Genomic DNA, 16,731 nt, shown 5'->3' with positions numbered 1-16,731 from the left:
TTCTCTTTACCCCTGTACTGACTTCGGAATTTGAGAGGCTCTCACATCCCTTGTCTGCTCTGGATGTCACCTTACTACCTCATATACTAGTGATCTCTGCCTTCACAGATGGTTTAGTCCAACGCTGTGTAGGGGACATGCTTTAAATTCATATTTCTTCTGAATAAGTGATGATGAAACATTTTGAATTGAAATATTTGGTGTTGAAATAAATGAGGAGAAAGTATTTGGTATTAGTTCTCATTTATGAAACAGTAAAAGGAGTAAATATGTGTTTCAGCTTTACTCCTTTCTCTCCCTGTTTAAAACACATGCATTTAGAAACCCTAGAAAAAGCTAACAAGCACAGAGAAGGTGAAACTATCCAAAGGACTTGTGCAAATGCTGCCTTTTTCCGCAGAAAACTCGACTCTTCTCTAATATTTGACTAATTTCTAATTTTTTAGGTTTCTGCTCTTAGATGTCATTTGCTTGGGGCAGTTTTCTTGACTCCTGGACAACATTCAGTAGAGCTCTTAGATCGTGTCTTTACTGCTTCCCGTATGCCCACTGTAACACTCACACCACTTTATTGTTAGTTACCGGTTTTACTGTCTGTCCCTGATAGTCTGTAAGCTCTGTGACAGCCAGAACTATGTCAGTTTTAGTGCCTGGCATTTAATGGCCCCTTAAAATTTTGTTAAATTTATGAATTAAAGAGAACTCTTAGCACTTTTGGTAGATTTTATTTCATGCTTTTCTCTGTGTGTGCGCATGTACACATACAGATATTTCTGTAAAGATATTACACTGGAATTTCACCTTGTGTGTAGGAGTGGAGTTTTGAAATCAGCATGAGGCGAAAATTGCTCTTCTGTCTTTATGGTACCTACAGTAAGTCAACACAGTTGACAGTTTTCCCCTCCAGTGTTCAATGATAAAATTGCACTTACGCACAGTGGTATTCTAGCTCTCTAGACACAGGTGTCCAGAGTCCTCCAAAACCAGACTCTGATGTCCCTTTCTGGCACTCTTTTCTGCTGTTCATTTAGTGACACTGGCTTCCGTTGGATTTCTCCTGTCTTTAGTTAACTACGTTTGCCTTGTATTCTCTGGTTTCTACTCCTTTGTTCATGCTATTCTCCCTCTTTGGAAGACCTTAGCTTTTCCCTATTTGGGTTGACTTTCAAGATCCTCCTCAGATTCTATCTGCTTTGACAAGTTTGTGTTTCTCTGACTAAGCCCGAGTGGTCTGTTCCACTTCTGAGTTTGTGGCATTTATTGGTCGTCCTTCTACATTTAGTAATGTACCATCTTGGGGGACGTTCTCTGGGATCTCCTGCTTTTGTGTGTGTTTGTTTTTCTGGTCAGCTCGAATGTTAGATCACTGAAGATAGGGCTGTTCTTTTTGTTTGTGTTGCTCGCAGTTTATGCCTGGCACCTTTCTCACTAAATAATTTATTTATACGTAAAAATTTGTTCCTCATAGCATGAACCCTGAACAGAGTGCTTTGATGAGAATACTTTTTCTTTTGTTTCTTTAAAAAAAAAATTACACAGACCCCCAGTTCCATTTTGTTTTACTCCTTGCACACAATGGCCAACACAGAGTTATCAGGGAAATCTGTATGCAGGTGGCACTAAAGCGCAAGTACCTGTGGGTGTAGTGTGGCCCACTTAAATAGAAATTTCTGGTGGTTTAGCAGGAAGTAAGAATTATACTAGGTAAAGGAAGAGAAGAAGCACATGGATTCGAGCAGAGATCCCTTTCTTAAAACGGACACCACTGAACAAGGTTACTCCCAAGGTATAAAATCCCCAGAAAGATGATTTGATTTCCTTAATGTATTAGGTACCATGTTTCTGAAATTACTAATTATATTATGATTTTCTTGTGGCTTGAATGGGAAATTGTCTTTCTGCTATAGACACAGAGCTATTTAAGAAATTCTTTTTAGGGGCACCTGGGTGGTTCAGTCCATTAAGACTCCGAATCTTGATTGAGGCTCAGATTGTGATCTTGGGGTCATGAGATCGAGCCCTGTGCTGGGCTCTGTGCTAGGCATGGAGCCTGCTTAAGATTCTCTCTCTTCATCTATCTCTGCCTCTCTCTGCTTAAAGAAAAAAAAAAGGAGAAATTCTTTTTAATTGATTTGTTTCTTAGGATCTGGCTCTCCTGCTGTGGTGCAGCTTAAAAGTCACTCAATTCTATTTAGTGGTGAGATTTTGAAAAAGATGCTCGGAGCCCTAGTTTTCTGTTGTCACAGAAGTTAAAAAATTGATATTCCTAAAATTTACTAATTAGGTGAAGTTGCTTCTGTGTTACATGTTCGTCAGACTATTAAAATGTAAAATGTAGATTGCACTGATGTGGAAGAGATTTTTTTGTTTATTTGTTTAGGTACAAAGAGGATGGTGAAGCCTTATTAATTCTGCTTCCCTCAGAAGAAAAAGGGATGGTGCAGCAGCTTCTCCAGAAGAAGGTGCCTGTGAAGGAAATCAAGTAAGAACTGCTGGCTGTCTTGATGTGATTGTTAGGAGAACGGAGGCACAGAATTATTATGTTGAATTATGTACACTTAATTTCCTCCTCCCTCTTGTCTTCTGCTGTCTGGTTTGTGACTTTTTTGTTTGCTTTTTTTTTTAAACAAGTTTTCGAAGATTGCTCATGGAGAAAATATGATGAAACAGAGAACTTGTTATCTTCAGCAGGCATTAGGGGTTGAGAGGATTATACCTTTTGGATAAGATTTGTAGGGTTATATGTCCGTTTTTGAGGATTGTGCTGTCTGTTGAAGGTGTTTAGATTGTCAGCAGAATTGATCAGGATCAGAGTTTCACCTGCACTGGGTCCTTGAAACACTGGCTTTACTTGGAAGGAAGTAACTTGGAAGGTGTTTGTGGGGTTGAGGGTGGGGTGGAAGGTTTGGGTAAGGATTCGATGGAACAAGGTTGTGAGTTATTAATTGTTGAGGCTCAGTGAGGGTTTTCTACCTTTTGTGTCTTTGATTTCATAATTAAAAGAAAGTAAAGAACACCTCATCCATCCCCACCTACCACCACTCTGGTTATGCAAAAGCAAAATGGTTCAGTCTAACTCAGGGAAACAAGTGGGATTTCTTTTGTGAGATCTAGACCCCTGAAAGAATTTCATTCTTCCCTGTAACCTCCCTTAGTGGAGTTAAGTAATGATTCTGTTACCTAATTTCCAGGTAAGGAAAACATTATTTATATCTTTTGACTTCTTATTATTTAAAAACAATTTTATGATATTTGACTGAGAATGGAAATACTTACAAAAATGACATTAGATTTCATTTATTTCATGGACAGTAGATCTCCCATGAGAGGCTATGTTCCAACTTCATGGACATAAGAAGTAACCAATAATAACTGGATGTTAACCTTAGTATCTTTCACTCAGCATGGGGTCTTCAGAAAAGATTTCTGATCTTGATCCTCCCCTCCCCAAGTTATGCATAATATGTGAGTCAAGTTCATGTCTAGTGTAATTTCAGTCTACTCTGGCTCCTACATGAGATATAATGTTATAGATTTAAAAATATTGAGAAGACTATGAAAATGCTATATGCTGTCTTCAGTTTCTAAAATTGAGATGTCCTAGTTTAACCTTTTTTTTTGTTGTTATAAAGAATCAACCCAGAAAAACTTACAGACATCCAGAAAAAATTGGAGGCATTTTTAGCACAAGATCAAGATTTAAAAGAAAGAGCTCAAAGGGTAAGTCGTTGGTAAATTGGGTACCTTAGTTGGAATGGACCATATAATAAAGTTAAAATTCACTGTTTTCTATTACTTCTAGGTTTCATGATTATGCTAAAGATATTCAAGTAGTACAGTTCGCAGATAACTTGTTCGTATTCTTTAACTTTTAAAAAGATTATGTATTTCTTAGAGTAACCTGGGAAACTGTCAGTCAGCTCTGTGCTTCTTTAGCACACTTACTGTAATTTCTTATATTAGGCTAAATTTCTAGAAAACGTAGCACTTTTATTAAATTGTCTTTAGGAATGAAATTTTAGTCTATAAATATGACTTAATGTTCCCTAATTACTTTTTTGACTTAGAAATCCTTTTGATTAGCAAATACAAAGAATTCTCACTTTCAGTGAAACTTACTTTTTAATTCTTAGAGTGCCCAGCAGTAGATACTTTAGGAAAGGAAGAAGGGAAATAGTTTTATGTTGTGCTTACCACTACCCGGTCATTAAACGGACAGATATTTGAGTCCCTGTTATAAAGCTCTTTTCATCATGCTTCTGCTTACATTGAGGTTATGAGATCTACATACGATCTCTGTCTCTGCATCTCCCATAACATGCCAGCAGTGAGTTAAGAGAGTTAGGATTCAGAGGTTGGATTCTATTTCAGCAGATAGATGAAGTGAGGGGAAGGAAGGAGGAGGCGATGTGGAAAGAGCATCCTAACTGGATGAGGAGTTGGAGCAGAAAAACGGTCAGTAGTTAGTCAGGCTTTTATGTTATGGTTTGGAAACTGAATATTCTCGGGAAGGAAGTTTTATTTAAAGAGCAAATCTCACATTTCTTTTTAAAAATTAACTTATGTTATATTTTATCAAGTTAGCCTCACTGTGCTTAAAATAACATGAGTGATGAAAGCTAAAATTTGAATGCTTACATGGTGTTAAGCACTTAGTCATGACATGACTCTGCTACATGGCAGTTTGATGTGCTTTCAACTTCGTCTTCCCAACAACACACGGGGAGGTAGTATTGATGGGATTTTATTTAGGAGTAAATAATAGATTGAGAAAATTAAAAATTGTCCAAGGTCACGTAAGGTATTAAGTAGCAGGCCGAGACTGAAATCCATGTGTGACTTTGTTCAGTACTTCCATGATACATCAGGAGAAATAAAACCAAATATGGAACTGTGCAAAGTTGAGTTTCTAACAGCTCACTTCACCTGAAACCTAATGAAAAAGGCCTTTAAAGGGAAAAATTTTTTTTCTTAATTTTTGAACATGCAAACATTTGTGTGCATATTTTGTCTAGTAGACAGACTTTGAGCTGGGAGTTAACTCTTTAACAGCTTTGGAAATAGTATGCACATTTAAAAATATTATACATGGATTCTGAAATGTCGTGACTTGCTGCATACCTAAGAGGTCATTCAATTATGAATGGGGAAGTAAAGAACATTAGAAGGATGTTTCACTGGTTTGTGCATACAACAAATGAGCCTTCCAGAACAAAGATTATAGAATGCGCATTGAAATAAATGATGTGATTTATTGGGTGTCACGCATGGTTTAGCAGAACGGCTAACTGCATTGCCAGCAGCGGCAAGCTATCTAGTTTCAAAGAAGTGATTTTCTAGCCTTTGATTATAATCTGGGTAGAACAAAAATGATAGGCAACAGGGGCAATATATATATATATATGTATATGCATATATATATATATGCATAATATATATGCATATATATATATTTACTTTTAAAAAAGTATATATATATATTTATTTACTTTTTGTTGGTGAACAATTATAGGGGAAAAAATTATCCTTGAACTGGAGCCTTTCATTGTTTTACATGTGTATGGAGACAGGGAAAATGGTTTGAAGAAAGGATTGGCGTAAAGTTAGAACAAATTTGAAGTTCAGAAAATATATAAATGAGAATTAAATAAACTTTATAAAAATTTTAAAATAATAAATGCTTGCTTTGATGTATTTCATCATTTTTGTTCCCTATGTTAAGACTGACAAAGGATCAGGATCATGTTTACTTTTTGGTTTATATAGTTCTTGGTATAAAGATACCTTTTTTTCTTTTTAAACAGAAGAAAAATGGCACGAGATGATGATGGCGAATTAATTGAGATGATAATATAAAATGGAAGGCTTTAGAGATAAACTTTTTTCTCTCATTTTATTAAACTTAATTTTAAATACAGTAACATTTTATTTTCTTGGAAAACATATCCTTTGACTACTAAAATAATTACTCTTAATAGCTAGTATTTACTGATATTTATTGTATTCCAGAAGCTATGCCCAGGTACTCTAGATTTATTGTTTTGGTTAGTTTCTCCTGTAACACATGAAGTAGAAGGTGCTGTGATCTCTGATAGAAGAGGAAACTGGCAGAGACCCAAGAGATTTGCTCAGCCAGTAAGATAAGGAGCTCAGATTGTCATCTGTATGATCCCAAAGCCTACATTTTTCCCCCGTGTTACCGTACGTATTTCAACAAATGATACCAACTTCTAGAATAGCTTTTTGAGGTGATAGTCTATGTTGAGTTGGTTTGATGAAACCAAATTTAGTCTTATCTAATACCACAGTTCTTAAAAGATAGGTTTTTTGTTTTGTTTTGTTTTTTGGTGGAAAGGAGATATGCTCAACTATTTTTTAAGATTTTTTTACGACTGTTGAATTTGTTCCTTTGGTTAATTTTCTTTTATCTGGTTTAAATTTCTTTTCCCTTCCTGACTTTTACATATCATGCATTTAAACCACTTATTTTTACAGTGTTTTGTCTCTTATATACGCTCCGTGTATCTGATGAAGGATAAAGAAATATTTGATGTGAGCAAGTTACCTATACCTGAGTATGCCCTGTAAGTATTCATGTTACAGTTCTGATTGTGAATCCTCAAAGGTAGAGCTCATTGTCTAAAACCTGGTTCTCTGAGAGGCTTCGTTGAAATGGCTCTGCCTTACTTTAGAAGAATCTGTTAAAGATCTGCAAAGAAAAAGATTATGTAAACTAGAAAATAGCTGAGTGTTAATTTCTTGTTTCTTGTTTCTTACTTGTAAATGAAAATTTCTGAAAGTTACACTGGAAGTTTCCTGTAGCTTTGTCTTAAAGGAGATGGAGAACAATTGATGAGCATTGTTGGAAATCTTTAAATGTCTGCAGTCCTCTTGTTCTTTGGAACACTGGCCTGGAACACTGTAGACTGTTCTTTTTTTATGCTTTTGAAATAAGTCTTGTCATCTCTTCCCTTATTTTAGGTTGATCCCCATAACTGCTTACTTATTGCCTGAATATTTTTTGTCCCTTGGTGTTTCTTATAGGTACTCAGAGTTACCATGGCAAAATGTCCCTGCTTAGTAACTGAGGTTACTATTACATAAAAAAGGAACTCTTGTTTTGTTTTGGCTTAATATTTGAAGGGCTTCTTTTCTTAACTTTTTTTAGCTATAAAGGAGGGATGCTTATTTTTCACTGGGATTCTAACCTGTGGGAAAAGCATTGACAAAATCCTATAGAAGCACCCTTGAGGTTAATCATATATTAAATGTCAGCATAAGATTTCCCAGACTGTGATGAAATATGTATTTTCAAGGCAAGGTCTGTATATTTGTCCCGCTCTCCAGGAATTTGAATGCCTTTACCTGTTAATGGAGTCTGATTAAAACTCATATCTGGGAGAGCTGCTGTTTCCTGCTCTTCATGTTAGATTGTGAATTGAGTATAACAGGTAATTTGTCAGTTGTAACATTTTAGAATGATTCAGATTACTAGATAACAGTGTGAGGGTCCTGACTCTTTGTGTAAGTAATTGCTGGAAAACTGCATTCCATGGATATAACATGTTTTTGTCACTTATCTGTTTATGTAGCAGTTACTAATTTCACCATTTCTGAATAGGTTTAGGTTAGGTGCATTTATGGTTTAGCTTATTGGCCCTTTTTTGGTACTCCAAAGAAGTTCTATCCTGGTTTTCTGGTTGATGTACAGAGATACTAGCAAACGGAGGAGGCATGGGACTTTAACACTGGAGGGTCATATTTATGGGACATTTTGTTGCTATAAATGCCAGGAAATTTCATCTGTTCACAGTTGAAGACCTTTGCTTTTTTTTGGTGATGTTTAGGGAAGGCAGAAAGTTGACTTCTGAGCCTAGATAATTTGTAGAGTTTAATGTGGTGTTGCTTAATTTTTGTGTTTATTTAGATGTGTAATTTCCTTGATCTATACATTCCTTTAGAAGCCCGTTGTTGCCTAAAGCAGTGTTAGGTATGTAGGATGTAATGAATGTTTTTAAAAATGATGTTTCTAAAGAAACATGTTTGAATGGCTAATATGTGTAGTTCATTGTGCTAGATATTAAAATTATAGATGTATGTACTCCTGCCTTAAAGGAGCTCCACATTTTAGTAGCTGAGAGAAACACATAAATACAGCTGTAATACACTGAGAGAAACACTCTGATGGATGTGAGTGTGTGATCCCACCCTGTGGCCCCCATAACAGTATTAACAGCAAGGGCTCAGTAGTGGCTGCGTGTGTGCTGGGCAGGATTTTAAATGCATGGCATCTGTGAACTCATTTTACTCTTGCAACAACTCTGCAGTGTTGATACTGATCCTGCCATTTTGCCAATAAGAGAACTGAGGAATAGAGGTTAAGTAACATCCTTCGGTCATATAGCTTATGGGTGACAGTCCCATTTCTGAGTCTCTGCTTTTACCACTGCACATCTCTGTTTCTTGAATCCTGTCCCAGGAGAGAGGCCATGGGTCCATGTCGTAATGTTAGCTGTTTATCATAGCAGGGCTGGCTTGAGGAGTTTATTTCCAATCTGTTAGTCAGAACTTAGGAGGTGGGAAAGACCTGATCATAAAGTGAATCTTGATCTTAGAGAAAATAATTTTTCTTTTCTTCTTTGATCTCTTGCTTAGAAATCCTTTTTTTTTTTTTTTTAAAATAGAAGTGATTGTGTTGTATTAAGTGTCTAAGAGGAGAGGACAGTGATAACTCGCTTTTATTTTTTGCAGAGAACTGTTCTGTCCTTTCATGTCTTTTTCCATGTCCATGTCTCTTTCAGCTTTAATATTTACATTTCACAAAGTCAGGTTGTTACAACAGGTTGTTACAACAGTTATGAGATGGGCCTGATAGATACTGTTACCCCATTTTTGTGGCAGCTGAGGCTGAAAGAGGTAAACTGGACATAGGCAGATTTAGTACCTGAGCTGTTCCCTTGTTGCTGGTCTCGTGCTCTTTATTTTATACCTTGTTAACCTCTTAATGAAAAATGGGGTATTTCCAATGTTTTCTGACAGGTATTCTGTATTTTTTGGCTTGCCTTTTGGATCATCTAACCTTTCAAGATTGAGTTGTACATAGGAGTATTTTCTTTAAAAAAAAAAAAAAAAAAAAAAAGCTCCCAGCGGCGCCGGAGGTGGCTCAGTGGGTTAAGCCTCTGCCTTCGGATCAGGTCATGATCCCAGGGTCCTGGGATAGAGCCCCGGCATTGGGCTCTCTGCTCAGTGGGGAGCCTACCCCCGCCTCCTCTCTGCCTACCAGTGGTCTCTCTCTCTCTGTCAAATAAATAAATAAAATCTTAAAAACAAAAACAAAAACAAAAACAGTTCCCCAGATAGATTTCCACTCTTGAGAAACTTGCATAATACCATAAGCACACCTTCAGTGTACTAAAGTAACTATTTTCATTTGCTCATATTGAAGGTCTCTTGGTCTTGCTGTGGCACCACGGGTGAGATTTCTTCAGAAAATGCAGAAACAACCCACCAAGGAACTGGTGGTGAGCCCAGATAATAAACTAATTGAGCCAAGGGCTTCCTCCCTCACGAATGATGAAGTGGAAGAATTCAGAGCCTACTTTAATGAGAAAATGTCCATCCTTCAGAAAGGTGGGAAAAGACCAGAAGGGACAGAATACACACTGGCTAATGAGATTAGTGATGAAGAGAAGGAAGAGAAGGAAGATGAGGAAGAAACAGAAGAGAAACTGGCAAAAGCAAAAGAGTCTCAGCCTCCATCTGTCCCTAGCACTGGGGAGGCCAAGGAAGCCCCTGGGCAGTTCTTGGACAGAGACGAGGAGGAGGAGGATGGACAGGATGCTGATTTCTTTACAGTGAAGCGGCACAATGTATTTGGGTTGGACCTTCAAGAGAACAAAGATCTACAGGTAAGTTTACCCCCAGGGGAGGGTCTTCTCTTATTTCCTGCCATTTCTTACCCTGTGCTGCTTTTGTGGCCTTTGCGGAAATGTGGGGGAAATGAAGACTAGGAGAAATTTGTAGGATGACTTACTTTGCAGTGAACTCTCCCCTCCTTCTCCATGTTTAATGGTGGAATAAGTGCCTGAGAATTTTCATTGTTCATAACTTTGAGAACTCTAAGAAGGCTCACAGATTTAATCTTCTCCTTTGCTATTCTTCTGAGGCATGTTTTAAAAGTAGCCAGAGTCATGGTTATAGTGTTAAGGAAGGCAGTTGATGGGGTTCTATGATTTATGGTATGAGGATTCTTCACTGTGATTTTTAACATACTGCTTTCTGATTTAAATCATTATAAATGTTCCTTACAACAATATAATCTCCCTAAGCGTGAATTTTACTTTTAATGAGACATTTGCTTTTCTATTTCAACCCAGTAACTTAAATAGAAAGCCCTCACTCCTTTGTAAAGGCCACTTAGGAAGGTTTCTTAAAAGTTTCATGTAGATCTTTTGTTTCTCCATAGCTACCTGCCAGGAGAAATAAAAGGGATAGTTTAGATAAAGCGCCTGTTTTCCGGAGTACTTATAGGTACACAGTAAACCTGTTTCTCCTCCCCTTTCCTTAGGTCTTTTCCTGTTTTATATACCTTTGTTCCTAATCATTTCTTTAAAGTGAATTGAATAGAAAATGAAGCTGAGCTCTTATTTTTTATATAGTGTTTAATAAAATTCTGAGTAATCTGGGGTGCCTGGGTGGCTCAGTGGGTTAAGCCTCTGCCTTTGGCTCAGGTCGTGATCTCCGGGTCCTGGGATCAAGCCCTGCATCGGGCTGTCTCCCCCCGCTCCGCACCCCCCTTCCCCCGCCGCCCTGCCCCTGCCTGCCTCTCTGTCTACTTGTCATCTCTGTCTGTCAAATAAATAAATAAGATCTTTAAAAAAAATAAAATAAAATTCTGAGTAATCTTAGGATACTGAATTTGAACTTAGAAACTTGGATAGGTGTTCAAGTAACTAAATAAAAATCTTGGAAAGTTAGCAAGCATCATTATTGAGTGCTTAATGTATAATCAGGCATTTTCTAAACATTATCTCAATTGGTTTTTGAATAACCCCCTGTGAGGTAGGTACTATCTCATTATATAGGTAGAAGGGAAAAGCAACTAAGACACAGAGAGGAAGATAGTGAGGGACACAGCTTGTTATTGGCATAGTTGGAATTTGAGCCTAGGTATTCTGATTTGATTGATCAAGAACAGGGATACTGATCCCATTTTTGAAGTGTGATTTATCGCTTTTTCTTACAGAATTGATACACTTTCTATAGTATCTGATAATCTGTGGCTAACCTAAGGCCACAAAGATTTCTCCCGTGTTTTCCTTGAGAACTTTTATAGTTTTAGTACTTAAATTTAAGGCTAGGGTTTATTTTTGCTTAATATTTGTGTATGGTGTGAGGGAAAGGTTAAGGTTTCTTCCTCTTCTTCTTCTTCTTTTTTTTTTTTTTTGATGGATGTCTAGTTGAACCAGTGCCTTTGTTAAGTAGTGTATTCTCCATTCAGTAACCTTGACCCTTTGTCCACGGTTGACCTTGTATGTGTAGGTCTCTGACTCATTTCGAAATCGCAAATTAGGTAGTATAATTCTTCCAACTTGATATTTAAAAAAAAATTGTTTTGGTTCTTTTTGGACCACTGCATTTCCATATGAGTTTTTAAGTCAGTTGGTTAATTGGTGCAAAAAAAATCTGATGGTATTTTCATTGAGATTGCGTTGAAATCTATAAATCTATTTGGGGAGTATTGACATTTTGAGTCTTCTGACTCAAAATGGAATATGGCATATCTTATGTATTTAGGCCTTAGAATCTTGCAGCATGGTTTTATAATTTTAAGTATGCCTATCTTGCACATTTTTTGTTAGATTCATCTCTTACTATTTCATAGTTTTCAATGCTATTATAAATGATACTTTTAAAATATAATTTCTTAATTCTTTGTTGCCAGTATATATAAATACTGTTTATTTTTATATCCCAGTCATTCTAAACTGACCTATTCTAGTGGCTTTATTTTTGGAGATCTTTAGTATTTTCTCTGTAGATGGTCATGGGTTTTTGAAGAAAGATGGTTTTGTTTCTTTTTTCCAATCTGTGTGTCTTTTATTTAATTTTCTTAATTATACCGTATGTTGAAAAGGCAGTGGTGGGAGTGGCCATCGTTGTTCTGTGCCTGATCTGGGAGAGGGAAAACATTGAGTCTTTTACATCTGATGTTAGCTATAGGTGTTTTTATAAATGCTTTTATCAGGGTGGGAAAGTTCCATTCTATTACTAGCTGGGTTGGCTTGTTTATTAAAATAAATGGTGAAAATTTTGTCAGATCCTTTTTTATTTCATCAGTTAAGGTGAACATATAGTTCTGTTGATATTTTGTTTTTTGTTTTTTGTTTTTTTTTTTTTTAGTGTTGAACCAACCTCAAATTCCTATGATAAACTTAGTCATGATGTGTTGTATCTATGGCAGAATTTTGTCTGCTAATATTTTGTTAAGGATCTTTATTTCTGTCTTCATGAGGGATATTGGCTTAATTTCTTCTAAGGACTTTGGGACCGTGACATATTTTAAAAGGTTTTGATACATTTTGCCAAATTATCCTACAGAGAAGTCACAGTCATTGTCCCACTGGCCGTGTCTGCCATTGCCCATTTACTTGCTCTAACACTGAGTATTAACATTTTTTTATTATTTTGAAAAAATATTAGTGAGTAATGTGTTACCATTTGAACTTAACCTTTCTTTGATTCTGTTATTACACATTTTTCATTTATTTCAGTTGTATAATCTCTGTGTATGTGTATTATTTCTGTTTTTCCCTGCTTTTCTCTTGCTAGGGTACTGATTTTTTTCTGTTGATCTCCAAAATGTCATTAACATTAGTTACTGTCTCTGGCTTTTTAAACTTTTTTTAATATCCCTTATCACACAGAATTGTGTCTTGGCCTGCCTTCCTTACTGGATTCTGAATTCTTTGAAATTAATGTCTTACTGATAAGGTGTCTAGCTTCCATTGAATTTCAGAAATGTCTCATGTATGAGTGAATGACTGAATTTCTTATTTTACTTTGATAGTTTTATTTGCTGTGAGTTATATATAATTCATTCATGTGGGGTTTATTTTTAGAAACCTACATTTTAAAAATGTCTAAGATTTTGAAAATATGTAAGATTTATCTGATTAACTAAAAATGACTGAAGAGGTATTGTTTTATTTTCTATAAACATGTGCATAAATAACTTCCTTTTTTTCACTCATTAAATTATATACCTGTGGAGGCCAACCTTTGGAACTTAGATAGTAGGTGAAAGTATCTAATAGTGATGATGTAAAGTTCTAATTAAGAATACATTTGCATGGTATACTATAAAAATTTTTGTCTTTAAAATATCTACATGATTTTATTTAGATGTAATAAGCTGAAAGTATATGACCTGTACGTCAAATGTGAGGAATAGTTTGGAACAGCATGGATTTTGAGGTGCTGATAAAGGAATGTTTTTCTCTTTATTCCTGCACATTCCCTAGTACTGTACACAGCCAGAGTTGAAATTATTGGTTCTTTGGCTGAAATAGAAATAGAAAGGCTTACTGCCTTTAACCCCCCACCCTCACTTAGTCTTGCCAGTTTTACTTACTATGTACCTTCGGGCTTTCAAAGTCAGTATTTACTTGCCCTCAGATTATCATCAGCTTTTTGGTTTTTAATCATGTTTTTAAGACATTTGGTTTTGAGTGTGGTTTTTGCATCTGCAGTCACCATCAGCTTTCCATTTTAGCCTTTGTTCTTGCATTTTATATTTTAGTGTTGTACTCACTGGAGGCTGTTTTCTTCCTTTATTACCTGTTTTTAAGGATAGACCTGAGAAAGTAGAGAAAACCAAACTATACTCAAAATGGAAATAATACTATTATTTACACATAAGTGAATGTATTCCCCTTGGGAGACTAAGCCCTTTTTCAGATACCTCTGTTTTTGTTCAAATATTTTTGTTGCTTCTGTTTCAGAATTGGTTTTGAGGACAATGTACCAGACACACAAGAGAACTGGTTGCTTATATCACAGGCTACTCTTTGTCTCGATTATCTTTTCTTTACTTTCTTGCTTCCTTAGAAAAGGGAGGAGATTTGTTGAATTTTTTTAAAGTTTGGAGCCAGTGGAGACACACTGGATTGCAGATGACATGGAATTTGTTTAATAATCCTGTCATTGTCATTGTAAAATCATGTACTTGGTGTTTTATCATATTCCAAATTCTTACGAGTTCTCATTTTGTCCTCATGACAGGAAAGGCAGATGATGATATTTAAATTTCACAAAGCCTTTTAAATGACTTTTCCAAAGTCACAGTGGTGGAGTCAGTGTTCTATCTCTGATGCCAAATCACAGTTCTCCTTCTACTCCGTCCTGTTGCCGACCATAATTTGTACTTCGTTTACGTGCTGTAAAGGGATGATGTCGGTGTAATTCGCAGCACTTGAAATAACTTCGTGCTGCCCATTGTGTGCGCACAGGTGGAATACAGAATTGGTGTGTTTACCTCTCTAGACCTGCGCATGAATGGAGAGGAGAGGTACCGAGTGCCTGGTGCAAGCAATGTATTCTAGAAGACCACTCTGTCATAGTCCTTTTCTGTTTGACAGGATCAAGGCATCGGCAGAGAAGCAGATTTCTTAGCACTGAAGATCGAATCGTGAGTGACAGAGCAGTGATAGATATGGGAAGGAGAGAGCCCAGCTGGTGTGATCACACACCAGGGCACTAAGAGGTTGGGTGACCTCCTGTAATAGGGAAGAAACTTGTGTTTTGGCTAGTTTTATTGGCTGCTGGCTAGAAAGTTGACCTCCAAAGAAACAGTGTTAGAGAAGAATATGAATATATACTTAAAATGATGAATTTGAAAATGATTTTAAAATATTTTCTTAAATAGAAGAATGAAATCTCTAAGCATATACTTTTGTCTTTCTCACTTTATAATTGTTTACAGATGAGACTGACATTAGTGCTTGTCCTTTTAAGGCCATCAGAAGAGTAAACCTAGGTCAGCCTTAAGATTTGAATGATATTCATAGCTAATTTTTTGTTTAGAGTAGAATCTATACTCTGTTTACTTGGAGTCTTAACATTTTTGCATGAAAATTCTTCGTATTGCAAGGACTTCCTGGGTGGTAAAGCATAGATTAGCTAGCATTACTGTTATTTATAAGTATTCTCTTATAAAAGTATTCTAAGATTCTGTATCAAGATTCTGATATATGGGAGCTGAAGTTTTTCTGCCTGTTGTCTCTGTATCTTTTCTCTTTCCTCCTTCCTCCTCCTTCTTGCTTATCTTTTTCTTCTCCTTCCAGAAGCAGAATTACTGAGTACCTACTGAGTGCCAGGAATTATGCTAGGGACTGAGTGAGTTTTAGAGGCTTATACTTGAGTTAATGTAGCTAATTTTTAAACCAAAATTTCAGTAGAGAATTCGAGCTTTCTCTTCATTTATTCATTCATACTACCAAATGGTTTAAAGCTCTAATATTGGCACCTGGGAGAGAATTTGGCCAGCAGTTTTATCTTAAAGAATGGGTAGGTGTTAATAGGAGGTGGGGTAAGTACCCTTAACACAGAGTACAGAGTGAGAAAAACCATGACCACAGGAAAGTATATGTTTAGTATGGGGAGCTATTTTTGGTATGATGTTCAGTAGTTAGCCTTTCTGAGCCTTAGTGTCTGTGTTTGTAAAATGGGTACAATAACAGTGTCTACTTGGAGTTATTGTGATTAGAAATAGAAAGCACCTAGCACAGTTGTGTACATAGGAGATAGTTAACATTAGCTATGATTTCTACTCGATAAAGTATAATAGGAACATACAGATAAGGGGGTGATACAGTTGCCATGGCCAGGCAGTGTCTGACGTATTGCTGAGGAAAGTAAGGCCTTTGTCTGTATCAGGGCCAGTGATACATTTCATTTTCTCGAGGTGTTATATCAGAAAACAAATTTGCTTTTATGATTAAATCATGGTGGATAGAGCATTTCTCACATTCTCAGTCTCGTGCATTGATCTGGAGTGCTAAACTCTATGCTAATATCACAGGCCTGGTTGACATCACAGCCAAATAGTTATGGATTTTATATTAAATTTATATCAAATTTATGTAATTTGACATAACCAGGTTATATGACAAACACTATGCCTTGTAGAAATGGATTGATTGCTTATAAGTAGAACTAAAAGTGGTATTAACAGTAGATATTTTTTTCATGTGGAATCATTAAATGAAATTATTATGTTAATTTTCTGGTTGAGGAGTTCTCTGTCCAGTTACCTGGTAATATTCTTGTGGGTATTAATACTGTGCAGTGTATTTCTAGAAGATACTATGTAGAAGATATTAGGTTATGGATTTTGCTTATATTTAAAGGCTGTTGATTTAAAAATGAGCATTAGAAGAAGTAATGCCCTTGTTTGGGGGATGATTGGGACATACTGATGAACCGTTGCAGGAGAGTGCTGGTGTAGCTGTTTTTTTATCACTAAAATTATTTGATTTAAAATGGGAATGAACTATTGTAGCTTATTTCCCGAAATTTCTTGCAGACAACTCAGTTTTTATAAAAGAAGTATCAGGAAGTGATGAATATTCATTTTCTATAATCTGCCATGCACTCTGATTATTGTATATCATTTAGTAAACTCATCACTGTCTTGTACAGTATTACCCCCATTTTGTAGGTTAAGAAAGA

General features: G+C 36.2%; 1 protein-coding gene across 1 annotated transcript in view; it reads left to right on the top strand.

Annotated features, from left to right (window-relative positions):
• The window catches only part of LOC111153748 (DEAD-box helicase 10), a 270,832-nt gene that overhangs the window by 43,120 nt on the left and 210,981 nt on the right, over positions 1-16,731 (top strand). Inside the window, exons 10-13 of the mRNA XM_022512954.1 lie at positions 2,381-2,482; positions 3,633-3,720; positions 6,496-6,584; positions 9,446-9,908. Coding sequence (XP_022368662.1) covers positions 2,381-2,482; positions 3,633-3,720; positions 6,496-6,584; positions 9,446-9,908 — 742 coding nt within the window. The remainder of the gene's footprint in view (positions 1-2,380; positions 2,483-3,632; positions 3,721-6,495; positions 6,585-9,445; positions 9,909-16,731) is intronic.

This window comes from Enhydra lutris, unplaced genomic scaffold (genome assembly GCF_002288905.1).
Source record: "Enhydra lutris kenyoni isolate GAN:26980312 unplaced genomic scaffold, ASM228890v2 scaffoldscaffold34, whole genome shotgun sequence".
In the NCBI taxonomy this organism is placed as follows: Eukaryota; Metazoa; Chordata; class Mammalia; order Carnivora; family Mustelidae; genus Enhydra; species Enhydra lutris.
Note: the sequence above shows the minus strand (reverse complement) of the source record. Positions and strands in the feature narration are given on the sequence as shown.